Source organism: Panthera pardus, unplaced genomic scaffold, assembly GCF_024362965.1.
Source record: "Panthera pardus isolate Hobbes unplaced genomic scaffold, ASM2436296v1 HiC_scaffold_10, whole genome shotgun sequence".
NCBI lineage: Eukaryota > Metazoa > Chordata > Mammalia > Carnivora > Felidae > Panthera > Panthera pardus.
Window position 1 is genome coordinate 66,282,128 of NW_026526655.1, and position 26,531 is coordinate 66,308,658.

The following is a 26,531-nucleotide window of genomic DNA, read 5'->3' on the forward strand; positions in this document are numbered from 1 at the left end:
AAACATTTGATACTTTTTAAATTTTTAGGTTAGCACCTAAATTATCGCTAATTTTATACTCATAGAGAACAAATGCTTTCTTCTCTTAAGTAATCAATCCCCTTACTATAATATCTAGTATTTTGAGGGAGAAATGAAATGGCAAATCCCAATGTCTTTCAGGGAATTATATAACATATTTTATTTAAATCATTCTATGAATCCTAAAATTTGGGGCCTCATCTTGCTTTCATTTTGCAGTGCAATGCAAATACTCATCATATGACTTACTCTTTCCTAAACAGGGTATCATTATTTTCTGGAGGGTCTTTTGGATGCCCTACTATGTGGAAACAGCTCTGATGCAGGGTAAGCCAATAATCTGTGTGTTTGTGTATGTGTGTATACTTTATTAATACTTATTTGCTATCATTCAGGCTACCTCTAAGGTGAGGGATTATTTAAAGGTTAGGCAAGTTTTTATGTTTCATAAAACAAGGAATAATACTTTTGCTTTAATGCTGTGTCCCTTAGATGAGTATATGTGAACTAGAAGATGACTCTAGAGGCTACCCAGTAGAGAAAATGAACTAGAATATGTTAAAATGCTAATTACCAACATATTTTAATGATGACATCAAGTGGCTAGTAAAATTATGTTGTCAGAAGTTGGGAAATGTGTATTATTTATCATGCTCTATCTCTTGTGATAACTTCTATCCCTTGAAACAGCCAATTTTCCTGGCTAGACAATGTTATAAGTATAGCATGCTATCAGAATAAAAAGACAACAGAACTTCGTATACTTTCTTTTGTCCCATTTATAGCCAATGTCCAGAAGGATATATGTGTGTGAAAGCTGGTAGAAATCCTAATTATGGCTACACAAGCTTTGATACCTTCAGCTGGGCTTTTTTGTCTCTGTTTCGACTGATGACTCAGGACTTCTGGGAAAATCTTTATCAACTGGTGAGAACCTGAAGAGATACATACTGCATTTAAGTAGAAACATATAAGAAAAGCACCTTAGTGCTGACTTCCAAATCACAACATAATATAGCAGAAGGAACAGAACTTGAAATTGGGAGATTTGAATTTCTTTACCCTATTGATTGTAACACATATTAAGCATAGTGATGACAGGATAGCAATTCCCTCTCGTTTCCCTTTGGCTCAAAACTTATTTTCCACCATTTCCAGACACAGGTCCTCTCAAACAGAAGGCACACCTTCCCCTCAGCTCCATCTGCCCACTCAAATATTATTCCTCAGGTGGCAGGTGATGAAAATCGATAAGCAGATATAGGAAGATAACTTTGATGTCTTCCTTGACTTTTATCACAGGCTCAGCTCTTTGATGGAATCTCTATGGTATTTCGTTTGATTCCATTTTATTCCTGGTGCATCCAAGAATTCCCTCCAGGAGATCTGAATGTAAATGCATGCGTTAGAGGAGAAGGAAAAGGATGAGGTTAAAGAAACAGTCAAGGAGGCAGAAGGGGGTGTGACCATCATAATTATTATTTATGTCAAGGGTCCTACATGACACACAAGTAAGTTAAAAGTTAAAGCCACTTGTTAGTGAATTAATACTGAAAAAATAATTCTAATGTTTTTATTTTCAGACATTACGTGCTGCTGGAAAAACATACATGATATTTTTTGTGCTGGTCATTTTCTTGGGCTCATTCTATCTGATAAATTTGATCCTGGCTGTGGTGGCCATGGCCTATGAGGAACAGAATCAGGCCACCTTGGAAGAGGCAGAACAGAAAGAGGCTGAATTTCAGCAGATGCTTGAGCAGCTTAAAAAGCAACAGGAGGCAGCTCAGGTAAATTCATCAAAATCAAATATGTCCTGTCTCATGGTACAATTCTTTTTTATTATTTTGGTTGTTGCAAAAACACTGGAGAGAAAGTGAGAGACAGATAACTGACTCCACTTAAGAGAAACTGGTAATGATGGCAGATTAGTAATAATTTCTACATTTTGATCATCTATAGATCATTTAGTTTCATTTTTTTTCTAAGATGTCTGCAATATTGACCACAGTGGAACCCTCTCATGCTATTTTAATGTTTTAAGATTTTTGTAATAAAAGGGAAAATGTGATTCTGAGTCTGCTCGAGGAAAAAACACTGAAAGGGTATAGGAGAAAATCCTAAGAAATCATCTTTTCTTAGAAAAGAAATGTGTTGGTTATTATATATAAAGATGTTCATCTGGCTCTTAAAAGATAATCTAGTCTTTTCTTTAACCAAAAATATATTGTTTTTAATGTGGCTTAATTGCCTTATATAATAAACGAGGAAGTGATGAAATAATGTAATGTTCTATGACAAAGCAACATTCAGTAGGCATATGAAAGTCACCAATTTTATGGAGACCAGGTGATCTAAGGATTTCTTGTTCTTATAGAGAGGTGTTGATACTCATTGTACAATGAAATGCCTGTGCTATCATTTCTATATTCTCTCATGCTTTTCATTTAGCATACAAGCTCATTGATTTTACTTTAGAATAAAGCTGTTTGGGAAATATTAATTTATTTGCAAGAGTCCTTGTATTGAGGGCACTCTGGGAACAAAGGTAATATCAAAACGTACTGACTGAGCACCAGTATAAGCTATGATCAAAAGCATTGTTTTCATTCCATGCCCACGTATCCAGCAAGAACCAGTGCTGAGTGAAAGAAGCTGGGGTTGGTATTTGGAGAACTAAATGTCTTGTCTTGTTTAGTGGAAAATGTTGACTGTCCTTTCTCCAGTGTTCTGGTTAGAAGATTATGGGGGGGAGGGCAAGAAAGGGATTTTATCACCTTCATTGATGATATTTTGATAACACAACTTCAGTAACTAGGGAGAGGACCTCAGCTCTTTATCTCATTCCTACTCCCTTTGGTAATGAGCTCAGGTAAGTCAATAACTTTTCTTCCATGCCACAGTTTCTTTTTCAGAGAAGACAGTGCTAATTAAATACCAATTTTTAGAGTAATTCAAATCCCAAAAAGTAATATGAGTTTATGTTCTTATCGATGCCTGATTGGTCCTTTTGAATATGTGGCCTGTACAGCATAATATAAACATAATAAATGTTAACAGAGATAAAACCACGTTAACCTGAAAGCCTTCGTTAGATAGAAACGGGGAAAAGTCCCATTTATTACTTGCAGACAGAGCTGCTTCTACGGAAGATCAGCTTCAGCAGGTTAAATGTGTTTTTTAAATGTTATGCAAACATTTGAGCTTAAGAAGATAAAGTCTTCTCTAATGCCATACTAAAATCATTTCTCCTTACTGTAGCAGGCAGCAGCTGTAACTGCCTCAGAGCATTCCAGAGAACCTAGCGCCGCAGGTGGGCTCTCCGACAGCTCATCTGAAGCCTCCAAGTTGAGTTCCAAGAGTGCTAAGGAAAGAAGAAATCGGAGAAAGAAAAGAAAACAGAAAGAGCAGTCTGGTGGGGAAGAGAAAGATGAGGATGAATTCCATAAATCTGAGTCTGAAGACAGCATCAGAAGGAAAGGGTTTCGCTTCTCCATCGAAGGGAATCGATTGACATATGAAAAGAGGTACTCCTCCCCACACCAGGTATGGCACTGCTGAGTTCATTGGTGCATGACTGAAAATCAGAACACTGAAGAGGGGGAGAATTAAACCAGATTTATGAATTGTCATCAACTGAATTGACTGCCATGTTTCTTATATTTAAATCTACCCTTTCTTTACATAGCTATGAGAAAATTTTACTCCACATATATGTAAGTCTGCAGCTTTGTGTAGTTGGGATAACACTGGGTTGAAATTCAGAAGACTGGATTCTCATCCTGATACTATCTGCTGATACCTGTTGAAACTAATGACATTTAATCTTTCTGTTCCTTGACCTTTTTAATGAAAAAAAAAAAAAACAAAAAAATTTGGATGTAGGGCTAGCTGATCAGTACTTTTTTTGGTTATTTTATGTTGCCTTTTCCCCCTAACTTCTTTATAAACCAGCATTCGTGCTTCTGAAAACTTCAGTTGTGATATGCTTTATCAAAAAGCACATGACTCTGAATTTCAGAAGTCCGTGCTTTATAGATGAAATAGGGGTAATAATTAATTTAAAGTGATTTTAGATAGATGCGCTAAAACAATTTGTGAAAAATGTTGGAATTCCTTGAAGGAAAGAGCAATAAGACCAAATGTGGCCTTGTGAAGGTCACGCTGCCAATGTTTATTGAATGTTTATGGTGTCCAAAGTAATGTGCTAAGGATGTTTGCTTTTGAACTTGAAAATGTTGGTTCAGGGTTTGAGTTTTCCTCAGTGTCTTTAAATTGTGATCCTTCTCCCCATTCATAATCTCAAGGTCTAGAAATTTCTTATAAACCAATTTAATTTGAGCAATGTTAAGTAAATGAATATGTTAATGAGAATGTTAATGAAAAGGAACAAATCACATCCTGTTATGAATACTGAATCTCCCTCAACTTAATTTTGCAAAATAAAAGCACATTTCAAATGTCTACATTAATATGCTTGTACTTTTTTTGGTTTCAAACTTCTAGTCTTTGTTGAGCATCCGTGGCTCCCTATTTTCCCCAAGGCGAAATAGCAGAACAAGCCTTTTCAGCTTTAGAGGGCGAGCAAAGGATGTGGGATCAGAGAATGACTTTGCTGATGATGAGCACAGCACCTTTGAGGATAATGAGAGCCGGAGAGACTCCTTGTTTGTGCCCCGACGACATGGAGAGCGGCGCAACAGTAACCTGAGTCAGACCAGTAGGTCTTCCCGGATGCTGGCAGTGTTTCCAGTGAATGGGAAGATGCACAGCACTGTGGATTGCAATGGTGTGGTTTCCTTGGTTGGTGGACCTTCAGTTCCTACATCGCCTGTTGGACAGCTTCTGCCAGAGGTGATAATAGATAAGCCAGCTACTGATGACAATGTAAGGAAGTTTTAAATAGTTCAGGCATGGCTGGCCCATTATTGCTGCACCAGCCAGTGTTTCTACAGAATGGAACCTTTGAGAATGATTCCTGGTTGGTCAAGCTGCGAATGCACCTGCATCTTGTAATACCTTTAATAGACTAACCAACTAAAACTTAAGGCCTCAACACTCTTGCATAACACTGAATGCATTTAATTATTAAATTTGCTAAGAATAAATTAGACACAATCATAAATTACTGCCTCCAGTTGGAGGATTTGCTATATACCCATGCTGAGATTAGATAGCAGGCCATCCTCTAAAGCTTTTGTATAAAAGTAAATGAATGATTCCTATGTTTAAGTATAAAGGGTGTATAATAAATCTTTCCAACAGATTCTTCAATATAGCTCTGCCTTATTTTAGAAGATTTTCAAGAACACTGTGCCTCAATAGATAGCTTCATTCTTATCTTGAAGTTTCTACTATTCACATTTGTCTCTCTAAAAAATAAATGCTGATATAAGTCTTCTCAAAATGAATCTAAATGATGAGACACAAATAAATTGTTAATACAGACAGATAAAAGAATTGTCTGTGTACAAACGTATGTTATGTTTTTGTGAATGTATACAGGATGAGGAATTTCTAAACACATGCTGCCTCTTATTAGACTGTGAAACCACTTGGAAATATATCAGCATGATGAGGCATGACTAAGTCAGAGTTAGATGACTTATTGCTTTGGTACCCTGGATGAAACTGTTGTCCATGCAGCATGTGTGACTTTTTTAACATACAGTTTGTGTTGTCAATGACCATCTATGTCTTGTGTACAGATAATGAGATGGCAGCTACATGTGTTGTAATCGTTTGTATTTCTTTAAGAATAAATGGCTACCTTCTCAACATAAAATGCCTGATCATTTATATGACTTTTCAAGTTATTAGTTTTTTACTAGTAGTTCAGAACTAGTGCTAACTGTTAAATATGGCTCTCAATAGATTTATTAACTATATCAAAATTGCATCATATCTCATAAAATTATGAAATTAGAGGGTTAAAAAACTCAGTTTTTGCTGTATGACTGAATGGTTGACAGTTTGGATATTCCAGGTTAATGATACAATAAGTCAGCAATATCTGCCATCACCAACTAAATATGAAAGTGCATGATGCATGTGTTTCATGAAATTCATTGTGTCACATCTGGTTATTTGCTTATCATATTGCTCCAGTTAATCATTTAATACATTAGAATTTTCTTTATAGGGAACAACCACTGAAACTGAGATGAGGAAGAGGTCAAGTTCTTTCCATGTTTCCATGGACTTTCTAGAAGATCCTTCCCAAAGGCAAAGAGCAATGAGTATAGCCAGCATTTTAACAAATACAGTAGAAGGTTTGTTACCCATCCCATTATCGTTCAATTATTTTCAGTAAACTTATATTTTCTCACTTGAAACAAATATCTCTATTTGTAAATTGGAAACAGTACGTTAGAAAGAGAATATAATAGGTATTATTTAAGATTTATTATTTGTTACACCTGCTCATATATTCTAGGAACTTTAAAAACGTTACTTAAATGCAATGATATTGGAAATCTAAAGAATGTTTTCCAGTGTGCTAATTCTTTGAAAATGTGGAATAAAGCATTTGTTAGAGGTTCCTAATCTTATTAGTCACAGTGACCCTCTCTTTTGTTCCATTAGGCTTAGGACTTCAACACCATCCAAAATACTCTCAAGATTGGAGGAGAGGAGCAGGTCATTTCACAGAACAAAAACAAATTTAAAAGATGATTCTTGGCTCATATCAAACCCTACCCTGTCTCTTATAGACTTAGGATGACAGCTTAGCCAGACATTAACATAGGATTACACACAGTATCTACATTTCTGCAACTCATTTTCCTATGGAAAAACTTCATTTAAAAGACCATTCACTTCAGGCCAATCATCGAGCCATGTTGTCAATACATACAAGAAAAAAACTATTCTTTGCTCCCTCTGCCCTATGTGTATGTCTGAAAAAATATCTTCAGGGGTCTAAAGAATAAATGCGATAGTATTTTTAGATACAAATGAGGCTGACTCTGTACTAAATGAAAATGTGTTGATTACTGAAAAAGAAGACTTGTGGATCTGAAATAAATATATGTATCTATTAAATATATCTTTTGGTGGTTCTTTTTTTTTTTTTTAATCTAGAACTTGAAGAATCCAGACAGAAATGCCCACCCTGTTGGTATAAATTTTCCAACATATTCTTAATCTGGGACTGTTCACCATATTGGTTAAAGGTGAAACATATTGTCAACCTGGTCGTGATGGACCCATTTGTTGACCTGGCCATCACCATCTGTATTGTCTTAAATACTCTTTTCATGGCCATGGAGCATTATCCAATGACGGAACATTTCAATAATGTGCTTACAGTAGGAAACTTGGTAAGCATATTGGAAGGTAAATGTGTTCAATCTTCAAATTTTCTGTTTGAGAAACTGTTTCCATTTATAGCTTAACACAGTCTTTTCACCACCTTCCTACCTCCTGGCTCCCAAAAGATTGGAATTATAGCTAGCTGGCTATACCTTAACTTTTGCCAACAATAAATAGCCCTTAATGTCAAAGCAAAAGCTAAGAAATAGAGCAATTTATAGGCCTATAGTACTACTTGGAAAGTCAATATTGATATTTATAATTTTTCAAGATACAGAAGCAATTTAAGGGCACACCTCTTGAAAAGACATTATCACAGTTTCCCTAGCTGTAGAAGACTAAAAACAAAAAAAGTAGATCTTTTCATTTTGCTTAGTCATCACCATCATTATAAGCAAAAATTTAACATCTCAAAAATGTCTTTAGCTTTTCCACCTCCAGCAGCTAGGTAGGACATGTATTGTTTTATCCATCCATTCTATATCAAAACCATCAAATATTGAAAACCTCTAGTATATTTTGTGTATTATATGATTAGCAAGGCCATTTTTGGTAAAGTTTGCCACTTAATTCTTTCTCCTCTGTGCTTAAAAAACATGAATTATTAAAGTGTTTGTCAGTTGACTCAATTTAGGAATATTAGCTTTTATTTGCTGAAAGAAAACAGACTTTAAAGTAATGTATGTGTTTTTCATAACATTTGTTTTGAGGTATAAGATTTTTGATGGTAAAAAGCAAGACATGTAAAGCATCCTGAGTTGTAATATTTATATTTTTAAAGGTCTGCTTTTTATATTATGGAAGTAAATTTATTTTTTTCAGGTGCATAACAAATTGATAATATAACACATGTATTATAGTAATAAATGTACATGTATAATAATGATCTGATTTGAGGGAAGGGGAATATGCTTATAGACAATTAAAAGTGATCATGGGCAAGATCTTGTCAGTACCTGTGTTGTATAAAGTCTGGAGGGACAGACAGTTTGATGGGACAGAAGGAATACTAGTTCAAAATAAATTTGCATTCCAGTCCAATTTTTGGCATTTTCTAGTTGTGTGATATCTGAGAAACCATTGCACCCACGTAAAGACCTGTTTCCGCACCGGTAAAGTGATATTTATATTGCCTGCATTAGCCACATCCATGGCTAACAATAAATTTCTGTAACGATAAAATGAAATAAAGTATATAAGAGCCTTTTTATCAGCTATACATTACTACACAAATGTGAGCTCGTAATAGAATCATTATGGGGAAAGTAGCATTAACATTTTGTTCTGCGATCAAATACTATGTCATTCTACTTTATCATTATCTGATGGAATTAGAGTAACTTTGTTTTGATCTTAGGTTTTCACTGGGATCTTTACAGCAGAAATGTTTCTGAAAATTATTGCCATGGATCCTTACTATTATTTCCAAGAAGGCTGGAATATCTTTGATGGTTTTATTGTGACACTTAGCCTGGTAGAACTCGGCCTTGCCAATGTGGAAGGATTATCAGTTCTCCGTTCATTCCGACTGGTAAAAAATAAAGAAAACAGTAACAAAAACTAAACCTGTCCAACACTCAGAGCTCGTATATAGTACTGTCATAGGTTTTACTACACAACTATTAACACTTTAAATCTTTGTGTACATTTGCATCATCAAAACTATCCCTAAATGGAAAAAAAAAAATTTTCTCCGTGTGTTTAGAAAAACCTTTATTTAAAAAAAAAAAGTACAGTCATGTAAAGTTTAATATATTACTCAGTTGCAATTGTGACTATCATTTCTAGAGATGACTACAGTTAATATTTCTGGATCTAAGAAAATACTTGTAGTGAAATATATCACATTTTAATAGTCACTTGAAAATACAAATAGCCCATGGGGCGCCTGGGTGGCTCAGTAGGTTAAGCGTCCGACTTCGGCTCAGGTCACGATCTCGCGGTCTGTGAGTTCGAGCCCCGCGTCAGGCTCTGGGCTGATGGCTCAGAGCCTGGAGCCTGTTTCCGATTCTGTGTCTCCCTCTCTCTCTGCCCCTCCCCCGTTCATGCTCTGTCTCTCTCTGTCTCAAAAATAAATAAACGTTAAAAAAAAAAAAGAAAAAAAAAAAAAGAAAATACAAACAGCCCTTTGTAGTGGTAAATGGTGATCAGACACAGTTGGGCATGCAGAAGATTCCTAATTCTACCTCTGGATAATATGCTTCTTCTCTAAATGAGAGGGAAAAAAATCTGTAGGATTACTTAACATGCTCATTGGTTTACATATATGTCCCTGCAAATCAGGGGAAGAATTATAGGTATGGGAAATACTCCAAATTTTTAAATGCAGGCACAGCTAGGTCAGTACCCTAAAGGAGCATTAATGAATAATAAACATTTTTCTCCACCTATAGCAGGACCTCAGTATGATGTTGCTTTGCATTTGATTGGCAAAATGAATATCTTTTCAACAGATTATTGTGAATCAGATGTTAATATTAGTGTTGGGCCTGGTATGCCTTCGAACCACATTCACAAAACAAATTATGGACAGTTGGCCCCAAGTAATCTTCAGAAATTGACTCTTAGGGAAGATGATCTACATGGTTAAAATATGGAAGAACTAAATTCTTCCTAGAAGGTCCAAAAATTAACAATGAGCCTGAGAAGTTTCAAGGGCAGGGCAGATGTAAGAGATTCTATATTAATCATCATTTCTTGGTAAACCTCAGTATATGCAATGCTTTTAAAGATCATAATAATAATTATATAATTTTTTTTTTATTTTCCAGCTCCGAGTTTTCAAGTTGGCAAAATCTTGGCCAACATTAAATATGCTAATAAAGATCATTGGCAACTCAGTGGGGGCTCTGGGTAACCTCACCTTGGTGTTGGCCATCATCGTCTTCATTTTTGCTGTTGTTGGCATGCAGCTCTTTGGTAAAAGCTACAAAGATTGTGTCTGCAAGATCTCCACCAACTGTCAGCTTCCACGCTGGCACATGAATGACTTTTTCCACTCCTTCCTAATAGTGTTCCGCGTGCTCTGTGGAGAGTGGATAGAAACCATGTGGGACTGTATGGAGGTTGCTGGTCAAGCCATGTGCCTTACTGTCTTCATGATGGTTATGGTTATTGGAAACCTGGTGGTATGTACCCATTTAAGATACATATTTCAGAAATAGATTAAGAGCATAATAGGATAGTGACCATTTTGCCCAAGCAAAAACTATGATTAATAATTTGTAAAGTCTCTTGCCTTGGAGATAAATATAGATGTATAGATATAGATATAGATATAGATATAGATATAGATATAGATATAGATAGATATGTCTCACTTTCACAACACAGTAATATAGCAGTGACCCTATAGTTTTTATATTCAAATCCACTTTGTCAATCATTTCATCACATTTGTTATATGAATTTTAATAGAGTATCATATTGAAGACATGCCTAGAAGGATATATTGGGAACATTTTTCAAATTCAGAGAAGAGGGAGAAATCTGAAAAAAATTTTTAAAGAAAGCCTAATGTTACTTGCCAGTATAGGACTAAAGAGTGGAGTCTTTAAGTGTTCATAGTGATTTTACCATTTCCTTGCCCCTTTGTGGCATATACCGTTCAATCACTCTATGTCATATGGCAGATGCATTAGCCAACCTAGGTTAATCAATTCTCTAGTGGTGCTAGGTCAAAATAAGGATTGGCTAATGATGCCTGAGATTACTCAAATGGAATAACTGATCAATTCTTCTCTCTAAGTTTGAAACGTTAATTACTTTTTAAGGTATAGAAAATTTTAATATATTCCGAAAGATATATAGATAGATAGATAGATAGATGCATAGATAGATAGATAAAGTATATATATATAAAGTATCAGTCTTATGGAAGTATTGGAAATTATTTATAAATGGTTCTTCTAATTAATCAATAGTGGAGCATGAGAAATAATGGGTTAAGAAAATAAGTGTCAATACCTGTGTTAAGATACTTATTCTCATTCTGGATCATAATGATTATTTTTTTAATTAATATCCAACTCAATATCTCTGTTTATCATTAGGGAAACTATAGAATGTATTTCAGTGTATAATTGCAAACACTAATGATTTTTAAGGTTAGAACTTGTGCATAGTACATATATCAATCTGTTTTCTTATAATCATACAAGTTTAAACATAGCTAAACCTTAGGTTAACTCATTCATCATCTTTGTTCTATATGTGGGAGAATGTGAGACCAATAGAAATCATGTCTTTGCCCAAGGATGTAGAGTGCAGTAGCTACTGAGCCAGATAACAAATTCAGATTACCCAACTTCTAATCACTATTCTATGGTGCTTCTTTCTAATCTAGCTGTTAGAACTTACAGTTTCCTCTACACTTAGAGGAATAAGTGATCTCAATCTGCTCTTTACATTGGGGTGAAATTATAATCATGTTTGTGTTATTTTTAAGGTCCTGAACCTCTTTCTGGCCTTGCTTCTGAGCTCATTTAGTGCAGACAATCTTGCAGCCACAGATGATGATAATGAAATGAACAACCTCCAAATAGCTGTGGACAGGATGCACAAAGGAATAGCTTATGTGAAGAGAAAAATATATGAATTTATTCAACAATCCTTTGTCAGAAAACAAAAGATTTTAGATGAAATTAAACCACTTGATGATCTAAACAATAAGAAAGACAGTTGTATGTCCAATCATACAACAGAAATTGGAAAAGATCTTGACTATATTAAAGATGTGAATGGAACCACAAGTGGAATAGGAACCGGCAGCAGTGTTGAAAAATACATTATTGATGAAAGCGATTACATGTCATTCATAAACAATCCCAGTCTTACCGTGACTGTACCAATTGCTGTAGGAGAGTCTGACTTTGAAAATTTAAACACAGAGGACTTCAGTAGTGAATCAGATCTGGAAGAAAGCAAAGAGGTAAGATTTTATATGTGTGGGTAGGTATAAATTTATATGTACATGCATGTATTATTGCCTGTATGTAAATATATACTTGTATATTATTGCCTTGGGTAAATCATATTTGTGTAATGAGATGAGGAGAGAAAGAGTGCAGAGATAGAATGGTAGGTAGATCCTCATTTCATCTCACATGTCCATGGAAATGAATTCAGGAAAAAAAAATGATAGCTCATTTTTGTAAAACATTGTGTAGTTTTTTTCAGGATTTTAATTTGAGTAGTATCTCAGTTTCATTAAATATTTGGCTTTTGCTAAAGAACCAATGGAAGCTGATTTCTTTTAATGGCCTTTATTTTTGTAAAATTGGTTCTAAGGTACTGTTAAATTTGGCAGTATTTTTTCTAGTCTGATTTTTTTTGGCTTGAAACTTTAGGTTTACATTTAATATTTAATGAAGACTAATAGCTATTACATGCTATCTGCTGAATTAAGAAAGAAACTTTAAGGGGCGGCTGGGTGGCTCAGTCGGTTAAGTGGCCGACTTCGGCTCAGGTCATGATCTCGTGGTCCGTGAGTTCGAGCCCCGTGTCGGGCTCTGTGCTGACAGCTCAGAGCCTGGAAACTGTTTCAGATTCTGTGTCTCCCTCTCTCTGACCCTCCCCCGTTCATGCTCTGTCTCCCTCTGTCTCAAAAATAAATAAATAAATAAACGTTAAAAAAAAAAAAAAGAAAGAAACTTTAGGAAAAAATGAAACTTATTATAAAGACCATCCATAACAAATAATTTTGCTGCAAAAATTTTACATTATTTATACTGTTTTTGTTTGTATTGTTCAGAGCTAGTTCACAGAAAAACCGATCTTTTTATAAAAAAGTGACTATCCACTGAACCACTGGAGGCAGTTCTATTTCTGCATACTCTGTGTCATTTCATATCTTGGATTATCGTTGCATTAATTGAAAATTTAAATGTAAGGGTAGTAGAAACTTTAGAGATAATTTAATACAGTATTTCTCAAATTTAAGTCATGATCCAGTAGGAACTGATAAAACAGTTTATTGTACCAGTAATTTTTTTAACTGTAATTAAACAGAATAGATGATACCATTGCACATTGCGTGTTTTAGGAAATCTGATAAATTAAGCTTTTGCAGCCTATACTGAACTTAAATGCACTGCTTTTCTAATCAAAGTGCAAGCATTAGGTCCATGGCTGTAGTGCCTAAAGTTCAGAATTCTTAAACTGTTTTAGCTCTTTGAAATCAGTTGATGGGGGGTAGGAGGGAGGGCAGGGTAGGTGATGGGTATTGAGGAGGGCACCTTTCGGGATGAGCACTGGGTGTTGTATGGAAACCAATTTGACAATAAATTTCATATTAAAAAAAAAAGAAAAGAAAAAAACGAACAAATTATAGGTTGGAAAATTAGTGTCGTTGATTCCCCTTGAATGTGTGAAAGTGAATCAGAGAAATTGATGACATTAATAAAAATGATAACAGTAAATTAGTTTAAACTAAATGTAAATAATTGTTAAGCTGAGACCTGAATGAAACTTAGACAGAGAGGGACTTAGTTTAAACCCCATTTATTCTTATGTTATTAAGTATCCTTTTAATTGAATTAATTGTATTATTGATGATCAGAGTATTTAACATATAATGCTCACTACTAGAGTCTGTCTTCATTTCGCTGTATTTTTAGAAAATAGCAAATTCATTAGTGCCTGGTTTGGCCCAGCCTTTGGGGGACCCTGGACTTTTGAATACAGTGATATAATCAAGCTTCATTCAGAAAGGGAATAAGGCTCAGGCTGCTACATGGGGTTTTGGATAATTTGGGAATTAGTCTTTAAGAGCCTTTTTAAATTACTTGGATTGCATTCTTTTTTATTATAAAAACAATTCATTTCCATTGTAAAGAATTTGAGAATGACAAATATATAAAGAAGAAAATTAAAACAATAAATGAATAAATAAACATTAAAAAAATGTTTAATGAAAGCAGTGGGCATGAAAACTGCTGGACCCCGGGTAGAATGGATGGCTTCTTTTTTTGGTTTCCAGAGACAGAAGGCACAGAGTTTATGCAATGAACAACTCATGTTCTAGGCTTACACATATTACAAAGTATTGTAAGATTTTGTTATAACTACTTACATGCATTCTTGTCTCTCCTTTTATATTTGTGACATGTTTGAACATGTTTGGCACAAAGCAGGCACTCAGATTAAACTTTTCCATCTCTTTCCAACTCTTTTTAATGGAACCATTTTGAAGGATTCTCATTATCACACTTGTTCTTATGAAAGCACACCTGAAAATACAGTTTTATTTCCCATGATCCAGACGCCATTTTTCTCTTGATTCAATCTAATGCTGTATTAGATCCTGTCGCTTTTATCTTTATCGGACATTTGCCTTGTCAATTTATATTGGGCTTCTAGGAAAGTAATTTTCCCTCATCCTTTTCACAAGAATTGCTATTGAAACACAGTTGTATCTCATCCAGCTGAATATTTATATTAAATACTGAACCTTCTGTTCATCATCTGTTACATTTCAGTTTATTTCATTCATTTTTCAACTGGCTTTCTGTAAATATTCTTTTATAAATTACCACATCGTCACAAAGTTCCTGGCACTTGCCTTCACCATTTGTTTTTTTCTTCTTGGTCATAAATAAACTCAATTAAAATTATTTTTCTTCATTGCTTCCTTAGTCTTATGCTGTATTCTCTTCAAAGGAAGGCACAATTTAGAAGATGTTCTTTTAGTGGAATTAAACTGATAGCAGATGCCTCAAAAGATGAAGTTTCTTTACTCTAAATTAGGAATGCAGTTTATACTGTATTAAAGTAACCTTATCCTTTTGGTTCTTTCTGTTTTAGTCTTTGTTCTTTTGCCTACCTTCACTTACTCACCAGTTACCATGTGCCAGGGAGTGTACTAGTAATAGAGGATACAAAGGAGCCGTAGCTTTGCATATGTGCATAGTAATTATAATATTATATGGTAATTATCATATATACATATATGCAAATACATATATACATATGTACACACATATATAGTTGACCCTCGAACCACATGGTTTGAACTGCATGGGCCCATTTGCACACTGATTTTTTTTTTTATAAATACAGTACAGTACTATAAATGTATTTTCTCCTCCTTATGATTATCTAATAACATTTTCTTTTCTCTAGCCTTATTATAAGAATACAGTATATAATATATATACAAAATATGTGTTAATCAACTGTTTATGTTATCAGTAAGGCTTCTGGTCACAGTAGGCTATTAATGGTTAAGTTTTGGAGGAGCCAAAAGTTATATGCAGATTTTCAACTGCACAGGAGATCAGCCCCCTTAACCCCTGCATTGTTCAAGGGTCAACTGTATATATATTTGGATTTTAGAAAGATGACTTTCAACCTTTAAATATGAATTTCCATGTTGGGAAATACCTCATTGACTCAAAATGTTACTGGCCATGGTCTCTGTTACCTGTTCCATTTGAATATGTTAATGTTTCCCTTCCTTAATTTCAATAATGAGCCTTATCTACAATGGATCATTATTGAAATTCTATTAATGGCATGAGTTAAAATTACAAATGCCCATTGTTTATTACCATTTTCTAAGCACTTGTCTGTAGACATGTGAGGCCCACAATTATAAAGGTGTTGGTAATTGATTATGCTCTAGAGCCAGACACTGTGTTGTATAATTCCATTTTAGCCACATACCATGTGACCTTACCTGACTATCTAATCCTCAATTTTCTTATCTCAAAAATGAGGATAATATCACCTACTTCCTACTTTCTGTGGACTATTAAATGAGGCTATAAATGTGAAGCAGTTAACATAATGCCTGGCAAATTGTAAGTATTCAATAAATTGTCATTATTACTATTACCAGTAACATTCCCAACTGTTCCCAGTATTTTCTTGTAAGAAGTACTAGTAACATACTCCACTGTTAGTCCTTTTGTATTGTTTGCCTTCTGCCCTCAGTAATAAATTTCTTTACGTGTTTATCTGGGGAAAGTGATAGATTTTGTATTATCTGTTTAATTTTTAAATTTCTCATTAAATTCTTGATATGGTAGACTCCTTAAAAAACGTAAGAAACCTTTTTTCTAAAGAGCATTCCAGCCAGAAAAAATAAATATACAGAAACCTAGAGACATGAACCAACAGGATGTGTTTGGAAACAATAATAGTTTAGTATTTCTGGAATATAAAATCACAGGAGATGAGGCTACTGCCTGCCTCAATTTCCAGGAAAACGAAAACAGACTCCATATTAAGGGACATGTAAAATGGAGGCCTGTATTTGCTTTGCCTCCCCCTTAAGATGCACACTTATACACAACTGACCCCCACCCATTCCAGGACAAATCTATGGGCTATCTGTCTATACTTGTCCCATGTTTGTTCCCAAATGCAGAAAAGGCATAGCATGGGTCACATTCATCATTCTGTAAATCCCAGCAGACTTCAACCTACAAAGTACATTCAAATAACCTAAAGAATTGTTTTTAAACCCTTATAATGTTTCGAGGCACCTGGGTGGCGCAGTCAGTTAACTGTCCAACTTCTGCTATGTCATGATCTCGCGATTCACGAGTTCGAGCCCTGCATCAGGCTCTGTGCTGACAGCTTAGAGCCTGGATCCTGCTTCAGATTCTGTGTCTCCCTCTCTCTCTCTTCTCCTCCCCCACTTATACTCTGTCTCTCTCTCAAAAATAAATAAAACATTAAAAAAATTAAAACCTCATAATGTTTCTTGACTCATGCAGTAGTAAGAATAATGGATCAGCTAGAAATATGGGTTTCCACTGAAAACTAATAATAAAGGTGGTGGCTTGGACAGATTTCAAAGAGCTTTAAAAACTGGGCAAAACTGCTGAGACTGTGCAAAAGACAATATAAGATGATATCTCTCCAATTAGAAAGTAAGATTCTTTGGTTATGGATTGTATTTTATATAATTTTAGTCTTCTGAGGCACCTACTGCAATGTTGGGCACAAGTGTGTGCTCAGGAACTTTTTGAGTTTTGGTTGATTTGTTTAAATACTAGACTAAAAGTCTGGTGGCCTTACGTCTACTGTGGGCAAATCACTAACCCTGTATTGTCCCATTTCCTAATTTGTAAAAGGAGGACAACTGTCCAATAGCACTTATAGGAATATTATGAGAATCTAAAGGCTATTCTGAAGTTAAAAGTGCTCAAAAACATAAGGTGCCAAGGCACAATTATACCATAATTCTCTCATAAATACCTTTTAAATGAATCGAGTTATTAAACTTCTACTTTTTGGAATAAAAACAATGTATTCTAAGCTAGTTAGGGAAAAAGTACACTTGTTTTTGCAATGAGTGAGCCCCAGAATGAGTAAAAATGACATATGGATCTTTGTAATTCAGGTCATGTTAATAACAGATATCATATGTTGAGTGCTCACCGTCGGAAAACACTGTTTGTAGGGTTTTACAATGTGTTGTCTCCCCCAATGCTTCATACCAGGAGATAGGTATTATTAGTCTAATCTTACAGATAAGGAAATTGAATGCAAAGAGTTTAAGTAGCTTGCCAATGTCACACAAATAGTAAGGACTGATCCCAGGCTAGAATCCAGGCAGCTGGCAACACAGTCCATGTTCTTAACCATTATACTAAATCTCCTTAACAGTGCCTGAAAAAAATAATTTCTTTGGCATTTCTTTAAAGTGAATGGTATTGTTTATTAAAGAACTAAGAATAGATGTCCATTATAGAGTTGGTCTTAGCTACCAAACCTCTTCACTGGGCATAGGTTAATGGCACAGCCACAAGTGCCTGAGTCCTCTCCCTCAGTCCTGGAGGATCCTCTTTCTTCTGGAATGGCCTGCATGTTAGACCAATCTGCTGCTGCATCTCACACTGACCTGTGGAACTCTAATTCTAATTACAGGGCACTTATTCTCTTAGGCTATGGTTACTTCACGTTGTATTTTAGGAAGACATGCTCCTGAGTTTAAGGCTTAAAATCATTAGGAAGCACTTTTATGATTGCACCATTAGATTATGAAATCTTTGAGAATAGGAGAAACACTAACCAGGTCTTAGTCACCTTATGGCCATAGCATATACAAAATGTTTATTAAATGAATGAGTAAATGGGTAATGAATATTTACTTCTAGACTTCCATTTGCCCTCTCGTTTATACTATCTGTGTTAAAATAAAACTTATTTGCAGCTTTGCTGATATTCGTTCATTTAATACTTTTACCTTTACTGTACTTGGGTTAAAGAACATGTGACAATTTCCAACCTCAGCATATACTGCTCAGCAGATTAAATTTGTACTAACACAGAAAAGTCTACAGTGAACACCTTACATGGCAAATGATCCTTTTTTAAATGTACCTGAGAGCAGGGATTAATCCGTGTCTTTTACCAAAGTATAGCCCACATTTAGCATAGTGCCTAGCCTATAGAAGGTGTCCAGTAAAAATGTTAAATAAGGAAATAGGAAGTCTCTGGTTAATCTTGAATCAAAAGGGATAGGTACCAAGATTGTTACAAGTATCCAAATTCATGAACACCATGATAACATAATGTTTCTCATAGGAAAGCATCACACAAAATATCTGGGGATATTAGGAATCTCTGCAAGATAGATGCGTATGCCACCAACTTTTCTTTCTGTACAGTCTCTTCACAAATCCTCATGGTCTCTGATGTAGCAACTGTTGCCTCCATCCTGTATTACAGTTTCTCCTTTAGAAGACCTTACCACAAACTTAGATAAATGGACAAGATTCCTGCTCTTAAATAAAATAAAATCATGTAAATTTTAAGTGTCCCTTTGATCTCATCTCTTAAGTTTTTTTCCTTAAATTCATTGCCAATCTTCTTGAAAAATAGATTAGATTATACTCACCATTTTCCCATTTTCCACTGCTTAGTCACCTTCAAACATCCCCTTTCTGTTTTTTTCCCTAACTTTCTCTCTGTCAGAAACCATTGATGTTCTGTTAATTGCCAAGTTCAGTGACCCTATCTCACCTGTTTGTCTGCAGTATTTCCTAATTCTTTTTTTTTTAATTTTTTTTAATGTTTATTTATTTTTGAGAGAGAGACAGAGTGTGAGTGGGGGAGGAGCAGAGAGAGAGGGAGACACAGAATCTGAAGCAGGCTCCAGGCTCTGAGCTGTCAGCACAGAGCCCGATGCGGGTCTCGAGCTCACGAACCATGAGATCATGACCTGAGCTGAAGTCAGACGCTTACCGACTGAGCCACCCAGGTGCCCCAATATTTCCTAATTCTTTAAGCTCTGTCACTCCCTGGCTTCCAAAAAATCCATGCTACTTTCCTCCCAATCATATAAGCTCTCAAATTGCTTATGAGAAATCTAGATTCATTCTCAACTTCTCTAATTTGAAACCCCTCATCAAATTTACTGCCAAATCCTGTGGATTTTATCTTCTAAATCCATCTCCAATCATGACCTCCGGCTTCCCATCCTATTATTTCATCTGTATTACTAGAATTACCATCTGAAACACATTGCCATGGACGGGGAAAAGGCAGTCTTGAATATATCGTAGGCAATTGCACCATCTTGATGAGATTCATTTCTTCTGTCCAATTCCCCAGGACTCAGCCCAGTCCTAGTCACATCGTTCCATGAAGTTTATGTCTTTTGACTCTATAATTTCTTGCTAGAAATTATCTTCTTCTTGCCACTCTCTGCAAAATCTAACAAAACAAAATGATCTTTGAATTGAGATTCATGACTTTGTCCATGTATCGACTCAATAAAGACATGTTGTTGCTTTGTTGCTCACTATATCAGGCAACTCTTAATTCTGGAAAACCCTCTCAATTCCCCCCAAATATAATTGCTAGCTGCATAACATGAAATGTGTGTATTATACTCTATTTCTCTGTTGTGTATCTGTCTGTCCTACTTACTAATCTTGTGAGCAGCTTGAGAATAACTGTGGTCGTATATATCTTTGTACTTCTAGTAACAAGCACAGAACCTGGCACAAATGAGGTGCTGCATCAGTGTTAATTGGCATTTTATAAGTTAATTATGCTTTTCATGAATACATACATTTTTATCAGTTATATATTCTGAAAGTATACAGATAGAATAAATCAAGCAAGACTCTTCTTCCTAAGTCAAATTAAGGAAGCAGTTTGCTTTTGGATGCAGCTTCTCCTCTCTGGGGAGGTGGCAGGAAGGAGAGAAGGAGGAGAAAAGAATATACTCAGAATCTCATATAATTATCTGACAGATGCTCAGGAAACACTTTGGAGAGTCCCATCTGGACATTGGTTGAGGATGTCCTTTCAGCTCTTGACTATTTCCTTATCCTGAGCTATAGTTTCCCAGGGCCATGATCTTTATGAGACGGCAACTATTCCAGCCAGTGGATACACAAACTCCCTCTTGCTTACATCGAAGTGTTTACCAGGTGGTGTCAACTCTATGTTTCTTTGTCTACTACACATCCCCACCAGCTCTGTACAATGTCAGACCTCCATCATCTCTCAGCTTTAACTGCTGCAACCCCCACGAATATTCCTCCTCACTCATCTAGTATCCACATAATAAGTCATCCTTCTAGGAGGTAAACCTGGTCAAAGGTCTCCCCTCTTTCTAAACTTTCAGAAGCTGCCCCTTGCTTACAGTCTATACTACTTAACATGGCCTATGAATCCCTGCAAAAAATGACTATTAGTGACCTTTCCAGCCTCACATAGTAGTACCCTCCTTCCCTCCCCATCCAAGTACACTGCTCTTTTGTTTCCTAAAACTCCCCATGCTCTATCAGGTTCTGATCCTTATGCCTGTTCTCTCTGTCTAGAATACTCTCTTACCCCCACCTCTTCACCTGCCCCACCCCCATCCAACTCATCCTTCTGTCCCAAGTGTTATTTCCTTCTATTGTAACCTTCTTAGACTGAATTAGGTGGTGCTCTCAAGATCCTCTACACGAATCCAATTACCGTGTGTGACAGTTGTTTGCTTCTCTGTATCTTCCATCTGATTGAACCCATGAGGGCAGGTACTAGGACTATTATAGTCACTATTTCATTCTTCAGGCCCTAATCTTGTTGTGCATAGACTAATTTTTTGGTAGTTGGAAAGGTCAAGTGTTAGCAATTACAAATATTATAAACTATATAATACTATTATGAAAATTATTACCATTTATCAGGCAAGCACACGCCAAGCATTTTCCATGTGTTATCTTGTTCAGTCCTTATAGCAACCATGTGATGTAAGGACCATTTTACAAATTAGAAGCTAAAGCTTAATGAGGTGAAGATAATTGCCAAAAGTCCGTAAAACCAGTAACTGCGATTCAAACCCAAGCCTGCCTGGCTCAAAACAGAACTCTTAACCCTTTAATTATAGTTATACAGTTCCTCCCGCAAGTAGACACTTATTAAATATTTGTTAAATGTTATCATTCATCATTAAAAATTAATGTCAAAAGAACACTAGAGACTCTATGCCCATTTCAGCAAAATGAATTTAACAATGGAAATTACTCATTTGATTTACAACTTTGACTTTTAACTTGGGAATTATAAGTGCAATTTTGCAGACTTTGTTTGTTTCTAACTTATTTGTATTGCAAAAATTTTATGTCGGTCCAATATATGATGAGATGTTCTATTTCTTTTGTTACCTTATATCTAATCATCAATACAAAGTCCATGTTTGACATACTTTAAAGCAGAATTCAGAGTACACTAGAGCTATATTCCTCGACCTTCCCCTCTACCTTGGTGAAAAATTTGACTAACACTGGATTTCACAATTGATAAGAACAAGTTAATAATTAGTAAATATGAAAAATGCACTGAAGACTGTCCTTCAAATATACAGCTGGATGAAGAAATCATCTGGGTTTTAGGGATGATGTGGGAATTAATGGACTAATATTTGACTTTTCCAGCTTCTCTGTGGAAATGCTAAATCTCAGGACAGTGTATTTTTCTTTGATATTGTTGCTTTGTTGAGAGTCTTTAATAGAGGTCATTTAAATTTTTAATATGCACAGTGTACACAATGAAATATTAATACTAATATTTTTGACGTTGTAGAGCATCTCATTTCTGTATGATTTAAGATATATATGTATAGATATTTAAGTACATATAAGTATATATAACAACAGTAAAATGCCCATCTTTAAAACAGTACATACCTAGCTTAAAAATAAGTATTTTTTCGGGGCGCCTGGGTGGCTCAGTCGGTTGAGCGTCTGACTTTGGCTCAGGTCACGATCTCGGGGCTCGTGAGTTCGAGCCCCGCGTCAGGCTCTGGGCTGATGGCTCAGAGCCTGGAGCCTGCTTCCCATTCTGTGTCTCTCTCTCTCTCTGCCCCTCCCCCATTCATGCTCTGTCTCTCTCTGTCTCAAAAATAAACATTAAAAAAAAAAATTAAAAAAAAAAATAAGTATTTTTTCAAAAATAAAAATATATGTATATATACATACACATATTTCATGTCCTTTGACCCGTAAATTCCAGATTTATATTTTAATAAATTTATCACTTATTATAAATTGAACTCCTTTTAAACCCTATAAATGAGCTCCCTGTAACAAACCAAGTCTAAAATAAGATCATAAACATCCTAATATCAAGTCAGGGAACAAGAAAAAAAACATTTAATCATTTACTCTTAAAAAATATTGTGGAGTATTTTATTTGCTGTGCTTTGTTTTGCTTCACCCTCAAGGTCAAAATCATTTGCTATAGTAGAGAACATTTTTAAAAAGCAAGAAATGTTGCATCAATCCATTGAGGAGGGAAAATGCTCTTACCATCAGTGTTATAGTTATTAAGTGGTTATTGAATGCCCTGGTGTAAAAAACAAAGTGGATGCTTCAGATACGATATGGCCCCTGCATTCTCTCGGCTCACTTATGAAGTCAGCCTGCCAAAAATACATGAACGATATAGGTCAATGCAGAATTTAGCTTGAGAATCATGTGTGAAAATATACATATTTTCAAATAAATGAGCTCATTGAGAAATCAGTTAAATCAAAGGTTGATTAATGGCTTAATAAACACGAAAATAGATTTTTTTAAATCATCTATTAATCTCAAAAACTGTAAGAACCTAATGCTTTATTATTTTAATGGTGAATTTCAAAACAAAATTAAATTTGAATTTAAAAACAAAAAAAGGAAAAATCAGTTGCACTCATTTTTGCTGTTACCCAATTTTTTAGTATTTTATTAGAGATGGATTCTTGCCATCATCTAAAAATCATTTCCTTCTATTTTTGAGTAATTGTGTTATTACTCCAATGAAATAAAGAACTCAAAACCAACAACTGATTTCAACAATGAAAAATACAAGAATATATTGATAAAGATATATAAAAATGGTTGTGAGAGTTTTAATACCATTCTCTTAGCCTATGATAAAACAAAGAAAAATTAAATAGGGACACGGATAATTTGAATAATATAAGTAATAAAAGTAAATATATCTTGAATGTATACATTATCTCAAAATTTACTTAGGCAGGGTTTTCATATTTTCTTTTTTTTTGAGACTTCTTATTTTCAAGTGCTCGTGTATATATTTATATTAATTAACAATATACTAGATAGCAAAGTAAACCTCAATAAATTCACAATAGAAGATATCATATAGAGTTATCATCTAATCACAATACAGTTAAACTACAAATTAATAGTAAAATGATAGAAAAAATTCTAACAACTTGAAAATTAAGAAATTCCCTCCTACACAAATATTGAGTTAAGGAGCACATAAAATACATAAATAGCTGTTTGGAGAATAAGAACATTCTCCATCAGAATCTGTGGGATAGGACCAAGTAGTCATTGAATGTCTTAATGATGACAAGAATGATCAAGAAAGAATGAAAGAACGTGACCAAAAACTTACTTTGAGAAATTAGAATTTAAGCAAAATGAAGGGAATATAAGTAGAGAAATTAATTAATTATCAGTGTAGCAGATGATATTAGTATAGCAGTGGTTCTTAGAAAAGAAAACTAATAAAACACACAGAGTTTGGCATGGTTGGCAAGATCCTAAGATGACCCCGAAGACTCTTGCCCTTGGGTAATCCCCAGCCTATGAGTGCAGTTGAAATCTGATTATGATGAGGTACCACTCCTGTGATTATGTTATGTTTATAGCCAAAGGGAGATTATCCTGGTGTACCTGACCTAATCAAATGAACCCTTTAAGAGCAGTTTTCTCCCACTGGTCATGTAAGAGTAATTGAGGGAGAGAGAGATGCTCTGGGGAGAGAGAGATGCTCTGGGTGGCTTGGAAGAAAAACTGACTATGGGGGCCTATGTGGCAAGGAAGTGTGGTGGCCTCCACTTACAGAATGGTTCAAGGCCATGAGCTAGCAGGACAGCAGGAATTTCAGCCTTAAAACCGCAAGGATATGAACTCTGCCCATAGCCCATAAGTTTGGTAGATCTTGAACCTCAGATGAGACCTGCATTCCCAGTCAACACCTTAGCTTGTCCCAGTGAGACCCTGAGCACAGAATCCAGCTATGTGGGACCAGACTTCTGACCTAGAGAAACTGTGAGATAATAAATTGGTATTGTTTGAAGCTGCTAAATTTGTGGAAATTTGTTACACAGTAGTAGAAAACTAATACAAATGGGAAAAATTACATGTTAAGGAAACTCAAATGATTTTCTATTTATAAAGTGCAATTGCAATCTGGTAAGAGCACAAACACTCTGGTAGAAAAACAGGCAAAAGACAAGGATAATTGACAGAAGAAAAAAACATAACTGAAATGAACCTCAAGAATCTTTAACCTTAATTTTAATAAATTAATATTAAAGTAACAATAAAATACTTTGTACTTTTCACTTTGGCCAATAAAAAGGGGGACAAAGTAGCAAAGGAAAAGAAACAAAAACAGATAAATAATGCAATAATTCACTATGCTGATGAAGGGGTTCTAGGAGACAGAAACTTAACTCAAATCTGAGAATATAGTATCTCCCAATAAATGTTTAGTGATTACATGAATATTGCACATAGGACTAGTACAGAAGCTAACTTAAAAGCCCAGTTACATGTGAATGGTTTCTCTGTTTCCAAGGTGGGAGTAGCATTTATTTTTGCTTCTCCCATCCTCGCCCAGAGATGATCATGGGATTTTTCTAGACACAGACCCAGCACCTATGACTCATCTATGCACAAAGCAGCCATACCCACCCTGAGCACTTACTGCGTATCTCTCCCTGAGTCCAGGTTTCTCTCTGCATTGCCTTCTTATCATTTTCAGTATCACATCTCTCTTGTATCATTTCAACTCCTAAAAGACTACAGAGTGGTAGAACAATACAACAAGAACTTTAGAGATCATTCCTTCATTTTACGTGTAAGAGACTGGCCCAGGGAATTATTTGGGCAAAACCATACAGAAAGTGAGAGGTTGAACCCCCATTGTTAGGGGCTTTCTTCCCACTACTATGGTCTGATCCAGGAGAGGGGTATAAAGATGAGGTTGTTGGTGACCCACAGGTGACTAACCTAAAAAACTAGGTTAGTTTTTTTTTTTTTTTTTTTTTGTTTTGTTTTTTTTTTTTTAGAGCCAACCACATCTTTATTAGTCTCTGCAGCAGGGCCACTGGAGCCGCTACCTACAAGGGAATTTTAGCAGACACCAAAGAAATGAGGGGGAGTCTTTGTAGATTTTAGTCAGAAGGTGATTTGTCTTAAAGCATCACACCAGCTTCTGCTGGCAGATGGATTGAAGAAAGGCTCAACTGAAGGCCATAGACTGTTTTAAAAGTTCTTGGAATGATCAGCTGAGAAATGGTGAGAATTACAGATGTGACCTGGCTGTGTAAAATAGTTTACAACATCTACCTACTTCATATGTGAATAACCTTGCAACATGATAACAATGCATGCATATTTTCTGCATACATGCAAATAAAACAATGTACATAATGGGTACAGTGATGTGTGGTAATGAAATATACACAGAGGCAGCACGTCCAATTAAAAATAACTTTTTAAAGTTTATTTATTTTTGAGAGAAAGAGAGAGAGTGAGCATGAGAGGGGCAGAGAGAGAGGGAGAGAGAGAATCCCAAGCAGGCACCATGATCAGCACAGAGCCCAACACGGGGCTCGATCTCACGACCATGAGATCATGACCTGAGCCCAAAGCAAGAGTCAGACGCTTAACCATTGTGTCACCCAGATGCCCCTAAAAAGAACTTTTAAGTTAGGA

General features: G+C 35.4%; 1 protein-coding gene across 5 annotated transcripts in view; it reads left to right on the plus strand.

Moving 5' to 3' along the window:
• Positions 1-26,531, plus strand: part of LOC109272337 (sodium channel protein type 1 subunit alpha) — a 148,373-nt gene that overhangs the window by 87,753 nt on the left and 34,089 nt on the right. For 3 of the 5 annotated variants that reach the window (XM_053908040.1, XM_053908038.1, XM_053908046.1), the window contains exons 8-17: positions 285-348; positions 807-948; positions 1,605-1,811; positions 3,283-3,567; positions 4,528-4,908; positions 6,164-6,293; positions 7,105-7,343; positions 8,693-8,866; positions 10,107-10,463; positions 11,783-12,265. In XM_053908040.1, coding sequence (XP_053764015.1) covers positions 285-348; positions 807-948; positions 1,605-1,811; positions 3,283-3,567; positions 4,528-4,908; positions 6,164-6,293; positions 7,105-7,343; positions 8,693-8,866; positions 10,107-10,463; positions 11,783-12,265 — 2,462 coding nt within the window. The remainder of the gene's footprint in view (positions 1-284; positions 349-806; positions 949-1,604; positions 1,812-3,282; positions 3,568-4,527; positions 4,909-6,163; positions 6,294-7,104; positions 7,344-8,692; positions 8,867-10,106; positions 10,464-11,782; positions 12,266-26,531) is intronic. The other 2 variants (XM_053908048.1, XM_053908050.1) reach the window with 2 other exon arrangements.